General features: G+C 39.4%; 1 protein-coding gene across 6 annotated transcripts in view; it reads right to left on the bottom strand.

Moving 5' to 3' along the window:
- Positions 1 to 22,151, bottom strand: part of celf3b (cugbp, Elav-like family member 3b) — a 33,022-nt gene continuing 10,871 nt past the window's right edge. For all 6 annotated transcript variants that reach the window (XM_077720249.1, XM_077720248.1, XM_077720250.1 and 3 more), the window contains 11 exons: positions 8,906 to 8,954; positions 7,437 to 7,565; positions 7,262 to 7,341; positions 6,554 to 6,709; positions 5,638 to 5,782; positions 4,880 to 5,029; positions 4,449 to 4,511; positions 3,948 to 4,052; positions 3,717 to 3,860; positions 3,268 to 3,436; positions 1 to 667 (listed from right to left, as the gene is read on the bottom strand). In XM_077720249.1, the coding sequence (XP_077576375.1) occupies positions 3,309 to 3,436; positions 3,717 to 3,860; positions 3,948 to 4,052; positions 4,449 to 4,511; positions 4,880 to 5,029; positions 5,638 to 5,782; positions 6,554 to 6,709; positions 7,262 to 7,341; positions 7,437 to 7,565; positions 8,906 to 8,954 (1,149 nt within the window). In that variant the 3' untranslated portion in view covers positions 1 to 667; positions 3,268 to 3,308. The remainder of the gene's footprint in view (positions 668 to 3,267; positions 3,437 to 3,716; positions 3,861 to 3,947; positions 4,053 to 4,448; positions 4,512 to 4,879; positions 5,030 to 5,637; positions 5,783 to 6,553; positions 6,710 to 7,261; positions 7,342 to 7,436; positions 7,566 to 8,905; positions 8,955 to 22,151) is intronic.

The raw sequence follows: 22,151 nt of genomic DNA, 5'->3' as shown, positions 1-22,151 counted from the left end.
TTTCCACCTAAAATCTACGTAGAAATTTAAAATAGGTTAGTGATTTCCCCATTGTACAATTTGGAATGTAATAATCCCTTTTCATGAAGATGATAATGTAACTTGTGGTAATAATAATAATAATAGTAATAACAATAATAATGATAGTCATAATAATGCTGTCCTTTTTTCAGTGTTTCTAAAGATCTTTTTGCATGACTTTTTTCATGTTTGTAAATGCTGTTTTAGTCGACTAAGTTATTTACACGGCATTATGATGATGATGTTTTCGTTCCATTTTTTTGTAGTTTTTTTTTTTGTATTGAGATGAAAACACCGCCCTTTATATTTTTCAGGTAATAGAGCTGTAAAGAGATGTCCATGGAAGTGATTTACTTTTTTCTTTTTTTCAAATCGACCCTCCACATACAGTACAGCAGGCTGGCACTGTACTAAAACACCCTTACGACTAGATGGCGCTCTCTGCTCTACATGGTGTGTTCCTGTTATGTACACTTTTCAGTCAGTCTTGTGTGTGTGTGTGTGTGTGTGTGTGTGTGTGTGTGTGTGTGAGTGTGTGTGTGTGTCTGTGTGTGTTTGTAAGTTCAAGTACATGAATGCACGCCGCAGATACGCAGAAGAGACGAGAAAGCGCTCTGGAATTTCCACCTCAGCTCGGAAAGGTCACCTGTGGAAAGAGGGAGGCAATGGATGGATGGATGGAGTGATAATGGTGGTGATTGACAAGGGGAAGAGAGAAGGACAGGAGATTTGTTAGATGTCATATTTGCATGTTCTTTTGTATTCACTTGCCTTGGAAGTCAATCATCTTGTAAATCATTGTATGGCATTGCATACATAAATAATGGCTGTGTTACGTGGCTTCTCCTTGAACCTCAAGGGGCCTTTACATAAAGAGGATTGGGACACAACGTAGACGTCATGTGTTGTTTTGTTATCACTTGCAATATATTTAGGATAGAAGAGAATCTGCAGGATAAAAAGTGGAATTCTGCATATTCACGGTTTGGGATTCTTGAATTGAGTATTATGCAGATTTGTAAATGCTGTAATTCACAACTATTCAGCGTTCCTACATGTTACATGAGTGCCAATTATATTTTCTATTCTTAATCGTAATCCCTATTTTTGTTATTAAAGTACGGCAATACAAGGTGACAGTACCGCTTGTCAAACACTATTATTACGAAGGATAGTCATTTTTACATGTAGAATGTACATTGTAGAATAATAATGAAGAAATATTAAACACATTTATATTTGAGGTAAGTGGTTAGGGTATTGGCCACACAGTTCTAAGATCGAGGGTTCAACCTCAGTTGGACTTTAACATTCCTATATGGAATTTAAATGTTCTCATGTTGCATGGGTTTTCTCCGGGGTACTCCGGTTTCCTCCCACATCCTAAAACATGCAGGGTAGGCTAGTCTTTCAAAGAAAAAAATATTAACAAAAAACTATAATATAATTGAGATGAGTGACTTGTTCTCCCTGTGTTTACGTGGGTTTTCTCTAAACACACTTTCCTTCCACATCCCCCAAAACATGATTGTTAGGTACAATGATGCATTTATTGTCTAAATCATCTGTGTTTATGTATTCTATTAGTGATTTTAAATATTTTTAAAATTGTATTGAGTAGTGGCAACTGAATGCTGATATAATATTAAGTACTGTTCCAGCATCCCCATTAGACAAAAATATGAAAGGCGTGTATTGCAAAAGTGTTTCTACAAATAGCATCTCACTCCTTTATTTATAATACAGGCTTTGACAGCGCCTCCCCGCACTGGCTTGACAGGTGCTACACATTTCCTGCTGCCTTTTTTTGTAATATTTAGGTCGAACTCAAAACATTTTTATGGGGTGTATTTCTTACAAAATTTCTATTTTTGTTGCTTTCCTAATCATCACAACTGCAGTACAAGGAACCTCCAAAAGTGTGAGGAGTAGATTATTTTTAGACTAACGATTCTCTCTAACTAAGCTGTACAAAAAAATTACAATACAAATTGTGCTTACATGTTTGAAAACAGGAAGCAAATTAATGAATAGAAAAGCTATGTATTGTAATTAAAATGTCAAAACTGAAGTATGTAACAATTGTACTGTACTGGATTTAAAAAATATATTAAAAACTCAAACATTCTGTGAAGTTTGAACCAATAGAGGGAGCCTATCACACACTTTCCAATGAGAAATGTGTTTTGTGAATATCTATTCACTTTGGAGAAGCCACAACTTCTTCAAAAACAAATGATATTGCTCAAAAGTCCATGTGTGTAAACAGTATGTTATGCACTAACCATCTGTTCAATCAAGAAATAAAGTGGCTAGAGAATAAAAAGACTACCGTAAAGTAAAGTTAAATCATATCAATTGTGGGTACATTGACGATTATGACCGTTATTGATTAGTGTGTGCACAAGTCAATAGTAATTAAATGCAAAATGCACTGAACTGGTACTGTCATCACCATGGCAACAACAGATGCTCGGGCGATTTTTTGTGGTGACGACACAAAGAGCGCAAAACAACGCAGGCAATCACTCGCCATGGCAACCTGAAACAGGCCGACCAATCGACTTGCAACAACGTTTGAGGAAGGGGAGGGGTTCGGGGTTTTATGGCTCGCTCGGCGACCATTGCCGTAGGAAAAGGGGGCTCTTGGTGAATATTGATTGAATAGAAGGAGCTGGGCTGAGTTGCCATCATGGGAAAATCAAGAAGCAGGAAGGAATTTGCGTATGATTGTGGGAAATTAAAAGGATAGATTGTATAAAAATGGCACAAAACTGAAAGAGTAGAAAGAGAACTGAAGACGGATAGCCACATGTTGCCTTAGTTTTAGTGTCGGAAATGGCAATATGCCACAGTTAAGATGTGGTCAATGTAAAAAAAAAGAATCATTTTTAGACCAAATCGAGTTCATGGATCACCATTAATAACAGTCAGTGGATTGAAAACGACGTATACTGGCGCCCATTATGACCACCAGAAAACCATGATTCAAATATGGACCATTTCAAAGAATAAATTGGCATCCCCCTTTGAAAGGAAAGCCTATTTGAATAAATACATGTTTTGTCAAATAAAATTAAGTAGGGTTCATGTACAAATGTAAAGAATACATATTACTATATATCCTTTAGCTATAATCTTATTTAGTTACATAATTTACTCTTATTGGAGATAAAAATGAACTGTGTTGACTTGAAGTTTCTTTTTTTTCTGTTATTTAGTTTGACTTGTGCAGTATCACCTCACCTTCATTTTCTGTATTCATCCACCTTCTTCTCTGCTGTCACTCAATATGGACGGTTGGCATCCTTGGGCCTCTTGAGCTGCACTTTGAGTCTCTTCATGCCGATCTGGAAGCCGTTCATCGCCTGGATGGCAGCCTGAGCGCTGGCAGGGTTGTCGAAACTCACAAATCCTGAAACGGGAGGAAAAAAAAAGGAAAAGGTCGTTTTGATAATCCTTACATTAATCTCTTCCTTACTCAACCTGAAGACACTGCAAGACGTTGTAGATCAAAATAATTAATTGATGCTGTATTTCATCCTCTGTAAGCCATCTCATTGTTGTTTTTTTTCACCCGCTTGTCCTTTTATGTACCCGATACAGCTGTCTGCCTTTCTGCCCTTCCCTCTGTCTCTGTGTGAATGCGTGCGTTTTCTCGTGTGTGTGTGTGTGTGAATGTGAATGTATCTCACCAAAACATTTGCTCTGGTTAGTGGCCCGGTCAACAAACACCTTAGCCGAGATGACATTGCCAAAGGGTAGGAACATCTGGAGCATCTCAGAGTCACTAAACTCCTGAGGCAGGTGGTAAATGAAGATGTTGCATCCTTCAGGACCTGCCACACACACACACAGAAACACACAATACAACTTTATAGGGGACTACTGGAGAATAAAGGCGTGGTCCTGAAAATACACATTACCTTCTCTTTGCTGCTGTTGCTGGGGCTGCTGGTGTTGCTGGGCAACCAGTGTTGGCTGCTGGGGGAACGGCTGGCCGACCAATCCGTAGGCGGCAGGATACGCTGCTATTGGGGTAGATAAACGGCGACGTTATCTGATTGGGTGACGCCAACAGGTGGCAACACGGGAATGTCCAATGGAGTGTGTTGATTTGAACCCGAAATGTGGGCTGTTGAAGGTGAAAACTATAAAACGTCTGTAAAAACAATGACCCAGACCAACTCTGTCCCCACCCTCTTTTCTACTTGATGAATCTTGTAAACACAGTGCATTTTTTATTGGGTTACTTCCCAGATTCAATAATGAACAACAACATTTCACAAGTTTGACCCTCTTGTGAGGCTATTGTGGAACTTGATATAAGAAAGCAATGTATTTTCATTTGAATCCAATGATCTGACGACATTTAATTTAAGATAAAATTTGAATTTTTGATTTTCTCGAATGTTTTAATCACTTACCCGTGTAATGTTGCATGCCAGCATAAGCTTGTTGTAGTGGGTCCAATGCTGCTGGGGTTTGAGCTATAAAATAAAGAGAAAGAAAAAGCAAATTATTATTAAAAAAAGGAGAGGAGTGTACTTTAACTGGGTGATTTATTTCTAAGTTTTGTTTTATTATTTGAAATGCAGTGATCTGCATCAATGTTTTTTAAAGTGTGAGGTGTAAAAAAAAAGGTCTTCAGAAAGCATTACCTGGAGAAAAAAATATCTGATCTATGTTTTAGGAGAAAAAAATAGTCAATTAAAAAAATATTTGTAATTTTACATTTTGGAAATATTTAACAAGTTGTCATTTGAAATGTCACAAAAAGTAAATAGTTTCATATTGTTGAAGATTAACAATAATGATAAAACAATCCTAAAAGCAGGTTGAGTTCCATAATATTTACCTTGATATGTATGAACGCCATTGGTGTATAATGTCTCTGTTCCTTGTTGCCCATTAGTTGGCGCTGGCACAGTGCCATAACCGTTCACTCCTATTGGTGGAGGGAGAGCTGGCACAGGTGTAGCTGCGATAGTCGGTGGAGTGTTTGTCCCTGCGAGACATCAAATACACAAACAATAATTACACTTAGTTTATTGCCAGCAACTCTCAGTTCAATTCAATATTGTTTATTGTTCAGTATTTTTCTGAAACTAGCTTCACAAGAAAAAAATATTTGTATTATTCTTGTCCATGTTCGCAGTAATTATTTTACTTGACCAGCAATAGATTTTTGGACAATTTAATAGGTTTTCAGCTATACATAAAATTTATATTTAACTGTATTTTCTTTTTTTAGGGCTGTATAAACATTTTTATTTTAGTTTTTATTCTTTTCTAAAACATATCTGGTCGTCGGTGGGCTTCCCTGGAAATACTGATATTGATTCTAAGAAAGGGTCAATGATAAACATTATACGACACATTTTTGTGTCATTATTTTGTATTTTTCAATATTATACGGATTGATGAGTTGCATTTTGATTCATTTCAATTGCTAAAGATGATTTGATTGTCCTGAGATCCAAATATCGGGTAGGGAGTGAATTAAACTGTCAAATTGCCACCACATTGCCCTGCTCGGTGCTAATGTATGAAATGGCTAAACATAAAATATATTTCTTGTGAATAAAAATGTGACTCAATTTTACGTGGGCGTACCTGAAGACGGCGTGATGGGCGTAATGGGCGTGGCGATGATTCCGTTGGCATTGAGCGCCGCCATCTGCTGCATCTGTACGGCGGCGACTGTCGCCACGGGGGACAAGTACGCCGACTGGGCGACCAGGGCCTGCTGTTGGACAAGCTGTAGCGGGGGGAAGGAAGGAATTGGGGTGAGGAAGAGCATGTAGAAGACAAAGAGACCGTTAAACACTGATGGGAAGATGTGAGAGAGGAAGGGGAAAAATAAGAACAAGGGACAGGGCCGAGCCAGTGATCGAGGAGCAGATGAATAGAGATCTAATTACGAGACCATTACATACCTGTCAACTGGTACGTTCTCGCCGTAATTGGTACAACTGAAAGCCCATTTTTATATTGGTACGCTGTACACATGAAAATGGTACGCTAAACGGTGATTTTGAGAAAAAAAAATAAATTAAGGCACTTTCTAGCCATTTTTCACCATCCGCCATTGTTTCTTCCCGGAAACGCATGTCTGCCAAGTGATATATGTACCGGCGCCTCTGATTGGCTAAAAAAAAAAGATCATGATAAACATTTCGTTTTGTAACACTTTCACCATGTGATTTCCGTTTCCTGTTCCCTTGTTTATGTTTACTTTCATTTTCTACTTGTTGTTCGTGATTTTTTACAAAAAAGTAAAGTGGTAAGATTTTCCATGTATTTATACATATATGTAAGGGCGAAAACAAAATTTGGTAAGATCACAAATGGTTCGAGGTTGACAGGTATGCCATTATGCCCGGAGTCAGTGGGTTAATGGCTGTGTGTTGCAGGCAAGCTAAATGCCAGATGACGTATGTCCTGTTGTATGGGTAATAAAGTTAGCCCCAATTAGACCGCTGATAGCCTCTTGAAACTTATTACATCCTTTCAAGAGTCCAGCACTTGCCTGAGCGTTGACCGCCTGCGTGTAGGCATTGTAGGCGGGGAAGTTAAGGGTCATGGGGCTGAAGATGCCCAGCTGGGAGGCCACTTGCTGCATCCTCCTGAGTCCTCGCTCCTTCTCTGTGTCGGCGAACTTCACCACCAGACTGGATGACGCCCCCTGACAATAGAACATGTCAAAATCAGTGTCGTTTGAACTTTTTGTCAATAAAAAAATAAATAAATCCATATTTCTAGCAATAGGATTCTAAGCCCACACAATAACTCCATCTGGTATTCAAGTGGGAGGATAGTAAAGACTATCCAATGATAGGGCACAATGAATGTGACCTATTTATACTCATTTCCAATCCATTTTGACCGTCAGCCATAATAATACATTATTATTTATTTTCTTATCTCCCGCGATCCTTGTGAGGATAAGCGGTACACAAAATTAATGAATAAAATAATGCTTATACGAAGAGAGTGACCACCTGTTTATTTTCCTTTATCAAAAATGCAAAGTATCTATTTGAGAAGATGCCTATGTTAAATGCAATACTACCAACAGTAGTAAATGTGCTAATGGGACAACTAGTTGTGCTAATATTTTCATTCATTTTATCGATTTCTCTCACACAAGCCCAGCTCAGTGTATAATAGACATAGACTTGCATTAATCCTCCATAGCCTTGGGCCTTTCTAATCATTTTAACCACCTTAAACTCACAGGCATTGTGCGACTGCCATGCAGGCTATTGATTGCAGCCTGGGCTTCTGTATGTCCCTGGAATTTTACAAATGCACACCCTAAAGGCAGAAAAAACAATGAGTCAGTAATATAACAAGAGCTACATTAAACTTAGCGTGTAATGCCAAAACGCATGAGTGTGCACGCAATGTACCTTTGCTGGTGCCGTCAGGTCCTCTCAAAACAGTGCACTCGTCTATGCTACCAAAGGGCTCAAATAGCCTTCGAACGTCCTCGTCGCTTTGTTGCTTGCCAAGCATGCCAACAAACAACTTCCTGTCCTCTGAGGGGAAAAACAAAAACAAAGGGAAAAATATTAAGAGTGATATTCTCTATAGTCTTGACTTGAAAATCATACTGAATTAAAAGGGAAAACAACACAGAGTAAATGAAAAAATACAGAATTTCAGTTTTCCATTAAAGAATCCCTCCAAATCATTCAATAAGATAGCAAAATTCAATATCGATTACTAAACGAACAAACAGAATAATTCCATAATTTTGTTTTCTTAATTGTATATAAAGAAGTGCTAAGCCAGTTTTTGCTTTATGCCTCTAAAGTGACTATTTTGGGTTATTAAAAAAATACATCAAGACCTGCCATGCACATTCTTGCAAATCACATTGAGTCATATATATCATGCAATTATAGATATTTATTTTTAAATCACAGTATGTATAACTCTCGCCTGCTATTGACAGTGCTTGACATCCAATCCATTTTGACTGGGACGCCTCGCAGTGATCATTCTCTGTCAACCTCACCCAGTCAAAATGTACTGGCCATTTAACACTGTCAATTGCAGCTATTGAGTTCTTGACTTTCCCAATAAAAGAGTTAATGAACATGACCAGAACTAGGGAACACTTCCAATCTGCCTCAGTCACCACAATACACCTGAATTTTAGCCTGTTTTACCACAGCTTCTCTTGCTTGTACTGGGGTTCGAACCTCTCTCTTCCCATCTAAACTGGATATAATTTAATTAGGTACATAGGTTTACGTGATCAACATTGCCTACAATGTTGGCATCAGCTTCAGTTTTGTCATTATCATGGGAGGGGAATTCCACCATCTGTAAGCACTTTTTAAGGTTTTTTTTTTTCTCCTTTTTTATTCAACTTAGCTTTCTGGGAGTACTTCCTTGACCGGTTGGGGAGTTGCATGATAAGTGCTTTATCTTTGTAAAGCTTCTCGGAATAAACCTTTTGATTGGCTGTGTCGGGTCACAGGGGAGGAGTTAAAACGAATGCAATTAAAGTGTGTGTATTTCATCAGTGTTACAACAGATTTGGGAGTGAGTTCTAATGTGCACTATACTTTATGACATTCCACACCACATTCCTAGTTTCCCCTCCCGTGCTTTTTGTGGTTTTTTTATTTTAGAAAGCTTCCTCTGTTGTCCACCAGGGAGCAGTATTCACTACAGTGGAACAAAGAGAGTGTGTGTAGGCTGCCAAGACCCCTGATGACTACTCTCCATCTCTGTCTGATCCATTTTGACTCTTAGCCTTCTCTCTGTCATTCTCTGTTAAAAGTATATGGGGGTGCACATGTGCATGTCTGTGTGTGTGTGTGTGTGTGTGTGTGTGTGGGGGGGGGGGGGGGGGGGGGGTTCTTACCGCCTCTGCCCTCACTGTCCGCTGGTTTCACTTGGATTGGTCGATTCATCTGCAAGAAAAAAAGACATTTGTATTTAAAAAAAAGTGTTTTTCATTTAAAATGTACTGTCCAATTTTGTACTTTGCTATTTATTGTTCACTGATTAGTTGCGATGGACGCCACAAGACGTCCAATCAGACTGGAAGAGTTGGCAGCAAATGAGTATTTAATGTCCGGCCCCCAAAATTAGTTGACTTTGACACAGATCGTTATCCCTTGTAGTTAGAATTAATGGGGAGGCAGTGGAAAATGACAACATGATATACTTTTTTTACTTCAATTATAAAAAGTTTAATAACTTCATACAAGGTTTACAAGAGGTAGTGTAAAATTATTATGATAGTTTAATAGCCACAAAACAATGGATATGGATTGAAGGAGGAATCTGAGAAAGAAGACTTGAGCCTAAGCAGCCAAATTCAAATCATCATCATATTTGATATAAGTGGCGCTCTTTTCCCTCATGCCAAAGATATGTATGTCATCACTCATTATCTTGTATTCATATCCATTAATCTGCACATTTAAGTTTAACACAGAAAGGCCGGACCCCCGACAAAAAACATTTAACTACCATTTTTGTTATTTATGATCCCAGATTTTGTTGTATATTTTTATAATTGATACAGAGCTATATTATGGAGAATTGTAAATTGGGATAACACTAATTAGCTCCCAATCTACCCATAATGCATTGGAAAGAGACAAATGAATTGATATTATTTTGAATATTATTTCTGTCTGTGTCTATTGTTGTGGTTTTAACTTTTGGCAAATCCCAGTTGACATTTATTACTTATGATTTTGACCCAGGATGTTCCACACAGAAACTCTTTCTTTTTCTGTCGCACACACAAACACACACACACAAACACACCCACGCACAATCACATTGGAGTACCGCGGGGGATTGAGAAGTGACGAGATTAAGAATGAAGGCCAGATGATCTGGATTACAAGGCAACCACGGATTAGATGAGGGCCAAGAGTGGGTTGAGATAGAGAGAAGACAAGAAGGGGAGGAGAGGTGGAGGATGAAGTGACAAGTGTGGGAAGCTGACGGCCATAGTCATCCCAAATTTAAAAAAATTAAAATAAAAAGATAAAGAAGAAGAAGAAGGGAGAGGCCTTTGGGACCCTGGCTGACTTTGGAGCGACATAAAGGGCAGATGGAAGGCCAAAAGGAACACAGGCAGTGAATGGGACCGCTGGAGAGGAGAGAAGAGGAGAGCAGGAGGAGGGGAAAAAAAGCGGGCATAGCATAGACGGAGAGATGGGGTGTGGGAGGATGAAAGCAAAGCTGGCACTAGAGAGATTGGACGGGGGGTTGGGGGGTGGGGGGGATTGAGCGTGATTCAGTCGTGACTCGCTCTGTCTAAAAAATGTCACGACTACTGAGATCCATCGCCCTGGATTTATTATGCATGCATGCATGCACACACATGTTCTGCATAGCCCTTCAGCACAGGCACACAGAACGGATAGGAGAACAATGTACACACACACACAAATAGACACACGCGCACGAACACAGTGCTTAGTCATAGCACTGAGGCAATGAGACAGAGTGTTAATGCCACAGGGATGTTGGCAATGGGTGGGGTAGGAGTGGAGGGGTTTGTGGGACTGATAGCGATGAAAGAAAAGTCAAGAAATGTGAGAAAAAAATCCCTGGGAGAAGGGAGAGACAAGGTATGGGGAGTTTTTTGGGGGGGAAAAGGGACAATATTGATTCTGAGCAGGAGAAAAAGAACAACAATAGCGCATGGCTGACACACCCTTTTTTTTTTTTAATCTTTTTTTCTAATTTAGGCCATGATGAGGCTGTTCAAACATCTTCAATTGGGGTGTTGTTCCTAAATTAATGTTTTCATAAATGGCATTGTTATCCCTCAGAATAAGTCAGCGTTATTGGTGACAATAGGCATTACAAGATGGAGAATAGGAAAGATTAGGGAAGGAGAGGGTTGGTTGAGAGTGAATTTTTAACTCTTTGGAAATCGTTTATTCCAGTTTCAATGTGAACAGCCGGCAGCAGATGAGTTAAAGCGAAATAGCTAACATTAGACTATCCATAGAGGATTTAATATACTGTCAAAACAGCTCAATGAAAATATCTTCACTGTCCAATAAAATAGCAGTTTATGACATTTTCACTTAATTACAATATCCACATTCACATCCATTCCTGTGAAATGTCTGTTAGTAAACTATCCATGGAAATGTGTAATTATCTTATGTATTAAAACTTCATCCCTTATAAAAGTACAGTATTGATAGTTTAGACAATATTTTCAAGGTTTTTGTGTGTAAAATCAGTACTGTCAAAATGTCATACAAAAGGTTCCATGCCATTTTTCAATCACTCTTCTTTGATCAATATAGAATGAGTCTGCGATATAGTTTAAGTTTGACATCCTTGCGGTTTGTCTATTAATTGCAATAGACATTGAAAGGCAAAACGCTAGCATGAGTGGATCTGATTTCAGTTTGGTTGTGACATATGTTTATATGACAAATGAATATGGAAAGGTTGGGATAGCATCGCACATTTTGTAATGACAACAATTTAGAAAGGCCACTATACAGTTGCAAAATAGCAATTATGGCCTCATTGCTCCATCCTAAAACTTTTTCCCAAGCAAAACATGCGATAATAATTCCAAAAGGATGTCGTGATTCCCAATGCAATTCCGCAACCAAAATGCGTTCAAACGATGGCGTCCATAATGTGATTTGTAGCACAGGCGCTTGAATTAGCTCCGCTGTGAATCAATGGGGAGTTACAAAATAAAAAAACAAAAGGCAAGACATAAAACAGTGGATACGATTGGAGGAAGGGCGGGAATGGAAAGAGGCAACAGGGAGGCGTTGAGCGAGAAGAGAGAAAGGTCCCAGCGGGGTGTTAAGGCAATGTAATGAAGCTGGTAATTGAGGAGGGGGCAGCACCGGGAGAGACTGATCCATACATTTGATTAATCAGCTCTCAGCTGTCACCGCAAGCTATTGATCCTAAGGCAAGGCCATCACAGGTGCAAACACGCAGTTCACCTCAACACATGCACATAACCCACACACACACACACACATACACAAACACACACACGATGTCAGCAGAGCAAAGGATGATGCACATTTTTAACCTCACACCTTTATTGACCGGAGCTGTCAGCTTGAACATAAACTCACAGAAAATACACACACGTGCAAACCGCCCCCACAGTTTCCAGTGACCTTGGATTTACACTCCATCCAGCCATTCCTTGATCAATCCATCCATTCATCCGTCCGTCCATCCATCCATCCGTCCATCCGTCCATCCGTCCATCCGTCCATCCATCCATCCATCCATCCATCCATCCATCCATCCATCCATCCATCCATCCGTCCATCCATCCATCCGTCCATCCATCCATCCATTCGTCCATCCATCCACTCATCCATCCGTCACTTCCTAGCGCTGCTCTTATTGCTGTCCATTTGCGTTGCCATCCATCTTGCCCTATCAAGTCATTGATCACTCACGTCTTGTTCATTGATTTGAGGATGTGTTGTAGAGGAGGCTGATTGTTGCCAGATTTGTGTCCACTAACCTTCCTTCTATCCTTCAATCTATCCATCACCACCTCCATTTCTCCCTTCATTAAGTCTATTCAAGCCCGTCAGCGTGACTGTGAAAAAAGCTGAACGGGGGCAACCTGATCTATCAGTTCTTATTATGCAAAATCTCGGCTCAAACTGACGTCTCAATTGAGAAATATCATCGGTATAGTAAAGAGGGATAGCGGGCGCTTCTGCGGGGACTAAACAATAGCATCGGAAAATCGTCAAGGCAACCAGACGGTCGCCATAGCAATTGTATGACGGCACACCAAGGGTAGGTAAACAAGGATGATGGTTGCCAAGGGCGACTGCTGCGATCTTTCTGGTAAACAAAGAATTTGTGCCGGGAAGTGTCGTGCCGCCTTCGCGCTCGTCCTACTTTGTAAATTATTGCAGAAGGGTCAAATATTCAATGAGTGAAAATGTCGGGAAAGAAAGAGGGAGACAATATCGAATGAGGTTTGATTCATCCATTTTCAAGGCCGCCTGTCATCGTTAAAAGTCGAGTACAAAACAAACGTCCATACACAACTATCTTTTAATAAGTCTAGGCGGTCCTTTTCTATAGTGTTACCAAGAGACTCCATATTGTGATAGTAGGGGACGATTTGCCAGTCATGTCGATGACTCAGCAGAAACATCAAGATATGCTTAGGCACATTATTGCTTTTTATTTTAGTTTCTACTCTCTTTTTGCTCCTTTTTCACCATTGCCTTGGAATAAGTGATGTGATATTCAATACAGCAACATTGTTACTTATGATGCCATTTCTTTATCAGACTCAAAACTTAATATTTATGTTTAAGTCACTTTTATTTTCAAACGGGGCTGTCATTAGTAGTTCAAAACATCCTCTCAAATTGATAATACAGAATCATTTGCGACCGTTTTGGAGCGTGACTCCAAAATGGCAAGTACCCATTATTTTTCTGTAGTAGTTATTACCAAGCATGCTAGCAGTCTCCTGGGGATGATTTACACTTTCCCCTTCCCAAAATGGCCAAACAAACAATTGGAACAGAAGAGAAACTGGTATGCTCACCAATATAAAGCCAGAAAATATGGCTGTAACGAAACAAATAAAAGACAAAAAGATACGCCCGTAAAGCAGTTTACGTGAAAGTAAATCACAACATAGCAGACTGAGCTTGAATAAACTTGTTCTTAACACATTGTTTTGGCTCCAAGACTGCTTGTAGATTAGAAAACGCAGATTTTCATAAAGGGATATTCCGTTTATGGGATTTTTTACTTTATACTTTCATGGCGAGGGTTACCAGGTGTTTCTAGGATTTGTAAAATAATAGGGATAATAGAATGATTAACTTTCGATTATACATGAATTTAAGTTAACATTGTTAAATGTTCCTTGGAACATTGCTTGTAAAATTTAATAACCCTTTAACAAATACAGAATAAACGATCTCAAGTGCATTAGAGAACATTTCTGTCAAGTATCCTATGCCTGCATGTACTGCACGACTCTGTACTCCATCCTTCTTTCTTTCCATTACAGCACACACGTGAAAAAGCCACGCGCTCCTTTCAAGTCTGATTACCCTCTCATTACTCACGTTCCAATTAAGACTTAATTAACAGTAACCATCTGCATAGGACCAGGCTCTCTCTCTCTCTCTCTCTCTCTGTAGTGTGGATGTGTAATGCAGCCTTGCATCAGAGTAGGCTAGAAAAGTGGTGTGCGAGCAGAAGCATGCGGATGCATGAGATATATGTGATATACGACGACCACTCAAGAGTTGGCACGTCCCCACACATGCACGCATGAGTGAGGGCCTGCATGCAAAGGCACTTCCAATTGCATGCTGGGCTACCCGACATAACTGTATCCACACTTCTAGAACAGTCACTCATACAGTCCCCCCACTTTTCTCCCCATTTTATTTGCACACACAGTAACACATCCTCTACACATACAGTTAATCTTACTCCCTGCAGTAATGCAGAGAGGATTGTGCCAGGATTAAGGGATATTAAATCCCTGGATTATCCAATCAAATCGTATTCTACTCCCTCCCCCCACGTACACAAAATCAGCGGAACGAACCATTGCCCCATAAACGCGAAAGGGGGGCGGGCCATGTGAGTACAGTGTGTGTACATGGGCTATTTGGAACATGGATTAAATTACAGTGTTAGATCATTTGCATATTTGCATTCATTGTGTTTTGTTACCAAAACACTGGAGGGCAATATCCTCCTGTATAAAAGGAACGATAAAATTAATTGCTAGTGCACAGCATGATATCTGTAAAATTATTTTGGCGCATATGTTAGATCCACAGCCTCCTTTTAATATCATTTCCGCACTCTTCCCTTTTTCATGTCGCTGGTGCATTTTTCTACAACATGATTTTCTTTTCTCTCTGCCCAAGCTTTCATTTCCACTTTCTAGCCTAAAGCCTGCTAATCTCTGCCTCATAGTGACACTGCTATCCCAGCATTTTCTCCCCCTCTTTTCCAGCCATTCTCTCTATTTTTGTATCACAATTACCACCTCCTCCTCTTCTACCGCTCATTTCCTCAATGTGATTGTGAGCGTGCTTAGCAGCCTTACAAATTCATTATGTGGAGCTCTGTGAATTGGACAAAATCGAGCACAGGCAGGCTATCGTGTTGTCTGCCTGTTTGCATCACAACAACACCAGAGAAAGAGAATAGAAGACAATACAATGTGAACAACACAAATTCGAAGCAACATCTAATTTGGCTCATTTTGAATGAATTAATCCGATTCAAGATCATGTTAAATGGCAGTCTTTACAAAGTAAAAGACAGAAAATAAAAAAATGTGAATGAAAGAAATTTGAAAGACAAATGAGAACTAACTGAAACTGGAAGCAACATTTATATGTAAAATGGACAAAATTTGACTTGTTTCTTTTTGAATTCTGAACCATAAATTACTCAATCAATGAAAAACTATAATTGGTAAAAAAAATGACTTAAAACCAAACTAAAAATAATAAATTTGCTCATCTCTTCTAAAACTAGATAAAACTAAATTAGAAGATAAAAAGTCTGAACCTAAACTAAATACAACTAGTAAAACTATGTAACTAAATCACTACAAACAGTTGTCAATACACACTCGATATCATTTATTGTTTGGTACTGCTTTACCCAATCCCTAAATTATTAGTTTTTACCACTTCTAGGTTTTTATTGTATTCATTAAAGTACTGAATTAATATTTTCCTTTTTTTTCGCATTCTCCCATGGTCTTATTTGAAAAATATTTCCGTTAAAATCAATACAAGATGAATGTATGTTTTGTAGGGGGGCTAAACGCTAAAGATACGACACTTCTGCGAAGGCATTGGGCACACAGCGAAGCTGTTTACACGGCTCCTTCACAGCTGGATGAAAAGGCGGGATGTGAAGGTAGAGCGACTCCTCTCTGCCCCCCCCCCCCTCTCTATCTCATCACATTCGGCTTTGCATCCCCTGGGTTACCTAGCAACCCGGCATCTCGCTCAGCTCCGTCGCATGGCAACGGAGACCTGCTTGCATGATATAACCTCCCCCAGCCACACTCTGATCCCCTCTGTCTTCTCCCGACCATTTTTCACACCTGAGGAGTACGCAACTGCACTCCATTCTTTATCTGGCGGTTAACCCTTAATCAGTCTCTCCATTGGAGCATGCTAACATAGTCTCAGCTCTCCCTGTCTCCTTTTCTTCATGTCAACCTTCATAATAATAGTGTGAAATCATGCATATAGCAGAACTAACCACCTTGTTGATTTGTAAAATATGACGCTGTTTTTTTTTGTGAGAGTGTCCCACATGAGGCGAACGGAGCACTCTGTGAAATTTGATCCTTTTGGATTTAGCGGCACATAATCCAACAGGACTAGAGCGGATAAATGTTAGACCTATGCACTAGGACTTCTTTCTATTTTGGGGGAATGTAAGTCCTTTGGGAAATGAGCCGGAGAATTGAAAAGGCTGCTCAAATCCATACAAATTTATGATTGCAACCAAAAAAAAAAAAAAAAAGAAATGAAGAAGAGGGTACAGCCTATGACACATTTTAAAGTTAAAAAAGTAAAAGGAGGAAAGTATAGAATAATATGGAGTTTCTAATATTGTCCTGTCATGTTCAATTGATATATTTGGTAGAGTGAAATGAGGGAAATTGGGTGGGTTTAGTTTAGTTTGCTTTATGAATTTTTTTTTTAAATAATGCTTTCAAGAATGCCATTGAACACCCCCCACCAATCTCCAAAAAACATTACTACCCCCTACAGATAGTAAAGAACAATAAACTCGAAATAAAAGAATTATTTATAGATGACTTCAAAGGCAATTCATTCATCCATTCTTAAAAAATATAAAAACCTGACTTTTCTCTTGCCAAAATCACGATATTATATTCCCATATAGTGACAAATATGGCATCCAATTTGATTTAAAATAGTACTACAAAATATTGTGCTTGCACTGGTGCAGGGATTAGGTGGTAAGAGCGAATAAATAAATAATACATTATGGTAAAATGGAATAAATAAATAATCAACTGTTTTTCTTGACTGGTTCATTAATAAAATGCTCAATTTAAATTAAGAAAGAAAGACCCGATTGAGCAACAACATTTTAAGATTGAGGCTTCATAAGATGCAAATTCTATGCCAATTTATTAAAAAATATACTGATTTCATTTTTCTATAGATTCCCAGCCATACTCTAATAGTACCTTAAATATTTTGGTAGTTTTTGCCAGTAAAATCTAAAGCCTGTCTTTTTTAAATTTTAATAAATCATGGGAAATGTCATTTGACCATATTGAAATTAGCTATGTTAAGTCTATGGTATGCCCAGAGGGAGGGCCCACATTCTTGCTCACTTTGTTCTACATCAGAGGTCGGGAACCTTTTTGACGAAGAGAGCCATAAACAATTCATATTTTCAAACATTATTCCTTGAGAGCCATACTCAGAATTTAAAAGTAAAAATACATGAAAATGTGAGCATTTATTATTCATTTCACCACTTTGAAAGTCAAAAAAAGTCTGAATTATTTTGAGAACATTATTTCAATGTTGCTAATCAATGAGACTATGCATGCAGAAGAGTCTAATGAAGAAAAATGATTTAAAAAGGCGGAGAGCCATATACACCCATCAAAAGAGCCACATATGTCTCCAGGGCCATAGGTTCCCTACCCCTGCTCTACATTATAGATTCATGTGGAGGAAACTTTCTTAAATTCAGGGAGATATTATTATTTTTAGTTCTATACAGATCAATCCTGAGAGGCTGTCCTGTCCCAAGAGTGATTAATTACATGAATTACAGACTTATTTTTGCCTATCGAGGAAATGCACGCTGTTTCCATGTACTTTTCATGTCCCTGCTGAGATATTTAGGAAGAACGCCAGCCGATCGTAGTTTATTTTTAACTTATTTTTCAAGGCCCTGCCTAATCATCACAAACGATTTCTGAAAAAAACTTATAACTTATATTAGAGTGGCAATTTTTTCATGAACACCAATAAGTTTGGGGAAAAATGACTGACGTTTATAAGCAAAATGCCATATGACTAAAGTTACCAAATAGGGTTCCCTATTAGATAAAAGTTAATATTTGGACGTCTATCAGCGTCACAGACTCTACGAATAATTTAATGAAGAGAAATAGCTCAAGTGGAACTGTGCCGCCTGCTTTGTCTAGTAACGTACTGTACCGACTTATACGAAGGCAGAGCAAAGAGCACAGAAGTTTAAAAGTGTGTTCATTCACTTGGACAAGGCATTGTGCAAGATGACAGTGTGCAAGGAAGGATAAAGCTTTGGCGAAAAGGCAATTATCCCGACAGCGGGCTGAAGTGTGCTGGGAGAGACGACCTCAGTGAAAGGGTCGCAGTCCAGGTGCAACCCAAGTCCTGTCATCCCCTCACTGGTCTAATCACACGCATACACACAGTGGCGTGGCGCACACCCAGCGCCGCCTCTGACAGATGTCTCTGTCCAAAAGTGACAGAAGTGCGCCCAGACTCACCCCAGCCCCCCCGCCACATCCCCGAGACCCTATTCTTACACACAGCACCCGCCTGGCCCTTCCTCCACGCTCATTATAGGAAACTTTTGTCTCGCTTCCTCCTTCTCTCTAACCCGACCACCCCTACTCCTCCCCGTCGCACCCGACCCCCCCCCCCTTCCAGTCTATACGCTACTATTCATGCCAAACCTCTTCATGACCCCCCTCCCGCCACCCTTGCTCTTAACCCGCCTTCTTTTAATTCAGACGAATTCACACGTTCCATTCACGCTTCCTTGAACGACGTAGTCCAATATGTATATCTGTGGTGGATAATTAGCGTAATGCAAAAAAAATCATACTAACATCGTTTTTTCCTCAAACTTGTGGCGGAGGGTGACGGTAATGAAATCAATGCTGTGTAAAGTGTACAAAAAAAAGTGTGAATGTCATAGAATAGAAGTCAAAAGAGGACGGGATGCTGGCAAAGTGATTCAGTGTTTAGAGATCAGTGCACTAAGCCGACTCAAGTGCAAATGCTGGGATTCGAAGACATCTGTCAAGGTTCTAACTCCCTATTTTAATGATATACAATATAACACCAAATGAGGGCTATTCTACACTAAAGAGCATTAGGGTAATGGAGAAAATAAACTAAATGACAACCTGGAAACTATAAAAGTCCTAATTTGACGAGAGATAAAAAAAGGCATCATGATGAAAATATTTGTATTATCGGGAGAAGATATAGGAATTGTATCTTTTTAATGGGAAGTCTCTAGAGACGGAGAGAGCAGCTGTTCGTCTCAGAATGTTGACTTCAGGGTCATATGAGAATATTGTCTTGTTAAAGTAGTTGGAACGTCGTGATTTTGGAAAAAAAATGATTACATAAAGATAAAAACAGCTTTGATTTCCTGTAATGTATTTACGAAGACTTTGTGTCAATTGCTTCAAGGTAATTTTGTGATTTTTCTCATTATATATGTATATTTATATTGTTGATTGTAGGTTTTTCATCGTCAATGACAATGGAGAACAGTTAATCACGAAATAAGAGAAACTTTCTGTATGGCTCTGTAACTTTTGAAATTTCCACAAGTGTTTAAATCACATTTATATGTCTGCATCTAATATGAAATTGAACTTAGTATGTGTTGTCGTAGGCATTGAAGCATGATTAAATATCCTGAATGATATGAATACAAAACAATGAAATACTCCTATTCTAAATTCAGTTTAATTGAAGATGGCGCATTACAGACGAGGCATGAAGGAGAGGTTTGATTGCCAAGGGTACATACATATACGGCACCGACGACGATGACAGCTGATTGCATTGTAACTCAACTGCTGAATACGTGAATATGTAAAACGTGTGCGCCTGCGTGTGTCTGTAGCCGCCTCATATTTACCCAACTGTTTCATTTCACCTTGGAGCAGCTACTTTAGGGCTCAGCATCTGACAGACATACAACTAGCAGTGACAATCATATCCTGGTAATCATGTATCTCACCACCGCATGGAATTGATTTACCGTAGTAGCTTCAGATACAAATATTCCTGGCTGAGTGTATGTACAGTATGCATGTGAGAACAAACAAGTGTGTCTGTGTGTGTCCTAAAGAGGCAGTTGCTCTCTTGGGTCATACTTTTATGGGGCTATGATTAGATTCTGCCTCATTTTTGTGCTGAAATATGAGGCAGCCCCATTTCTGCAAGTCTCCATGTTGCATGCACAAACACACCAACACAAACGCCAAAGACTTTTCTTTAAAACAAACAAAATAAATCCCCATCGGTCTTAGCTGTACACAAACCACAAACACCCCCCATTGCTTGCAGACCCCCCTCTTTATCACAATCTCTGGCTCCGCCTCTTCCTTTTTACTCACAACACACACACACACACACACACACACAAACTCAGGCACACGAACACTTCATTCTACATTTGTCCCCTTCCCATCCCACACACAGTGGAGATAAAAATAGAGAATCAGAACGAGGGAAGGGGCGGGGGGAGCGATACACATCACAAACCCCATCAGGCGGGGAGAGATAGAGGCGGAGGAGAAGGAGGATGAGGAAGAGAAAATGAAAGAGAGAGGCAAGAGAGGAAACATAGTCCTGTTCTAAATTGAAAGTGCAGCAGTAAGCAGTGAAGGGGAATAGTAAACAGGGCTGCTGACCACATAAATATGCTAAATTAGCCCACAAAGTCGCCCTAGTGGATAATTGCTCATCATAGCTTTGCCCCGTCGGGAGACCGCCTGCCGGGCATCTCAGATTCCACATGGAAACACACACACACACACACAGAGAGCATACGCACGTCGCACACCGTACAACGCCGATTCATTCCATGCGCTTGGAGCGAAGGGGGAGCCTCGAGATTTGCACATTTGTGGAGTTCCAAACTTGGAGGTCAAAACCGTTGTCACTGGACATGAGGAAATCTGGGAAGGCTGAAGCTCAGTGGCATCTTAAGTATGGACTCTACAAGTGTTGTTGTTTTTGTGGTGCGAAGGCAGAAGACGAGCATTAATGGCAAAATTGGATCTCTTAGAAAGTGAAGCTGCCTGACTGAACTTTAAATGAATTATTAGGGCAAAAATGTATTGAATTTGGGGGATATTTATCACAATCAATAAGATGAATTGGTGTCTCCCTTCGATCTGTGAAGCCCTGTCTTTTCCCATCTGTTGTAAGACTGTATGTATCCCTATTCTTTCTGTCCTTCCATTTAAATGCTTTCGGATTTCAGCAATACCAATAAGATCACACTAGTTGACTCAATACAATCACCCCTTAGCTGCTTCCAGTATGGTTACTTTTCTCCCTTTCTGTGCTCTTAAGTTTTAGGCCAAAAGCCATCCAGTCTTTGTTGATGGCTGCTATCTCTATCAATCAAAATGGTTAGGATATCTATTGACGCCCACGACACTGAAATGTCATTCACTCTCACTAAATTAATAGTAGAACACTCTTAGTACTTCTGCAGGGTTTATACGCAACTTTAATTGGGGCGCAGTCAACTCGTGGATTTTAAAAGGGACATAGTTCTTCTGTATGTTTTTTTATCTGCCATGTGACAAAAAAGAACCGAATAAAATCATTGTGTTCATTAATTGTGATAAAGACTGACTGTACAACATGATGAATAAAGTTATCCAATCCAATCATTTCCAAATTCAATATTCCATATCCAAAAATATCCCCAGTTCCTAAACAATCTCCTAAACAAAAAGTACACAAAAGCTTATAAAAAGGGCCATCTTTAGAACAATTACAAAACCACGACTACTGCCAATGCATATGACTTATGACTTTACAAACAACTTATCAGGACACCTCCATGAGCCCAACAAAAACTCCTTTCAAGATATTCACTGGAGAATTGCATCATTCCATGTGCATTGAATCAATAGAACTATACTCCAAAGTGCATTGATACATCATTGCTTGCATTGCTACTGTAATAATGATTTGTATTAATAATTCAACAAGCATCCAGTGTGTCATGGAAAGCCCCGAATTTGTGTTTGCATTTGTGTAACTGTATGTGGGCAAATGTGTCTGTACGTGCATGTGTGTGTG

This window comes from Stigmatopora nigra, chromosome 7 (assembly GCF_051989575.1).
Source record: "Stigmatopora nigra isolate UIUO_SnigA chromosome 7, RoL_Snig_1.1, whole genome shotgun sequence".
Taxonomy (NCBI): Eukaryota; Metazoa; Chordata; class Actinopteri; order Syngnathiformes; family Syngnathidae; genus Stigmatopora; species Stigmatopora nigra.
Note: the sequence above shows the minus strand (reverse complement) of the source record. Positions and strands in the feature narration are given on the sequence as shown.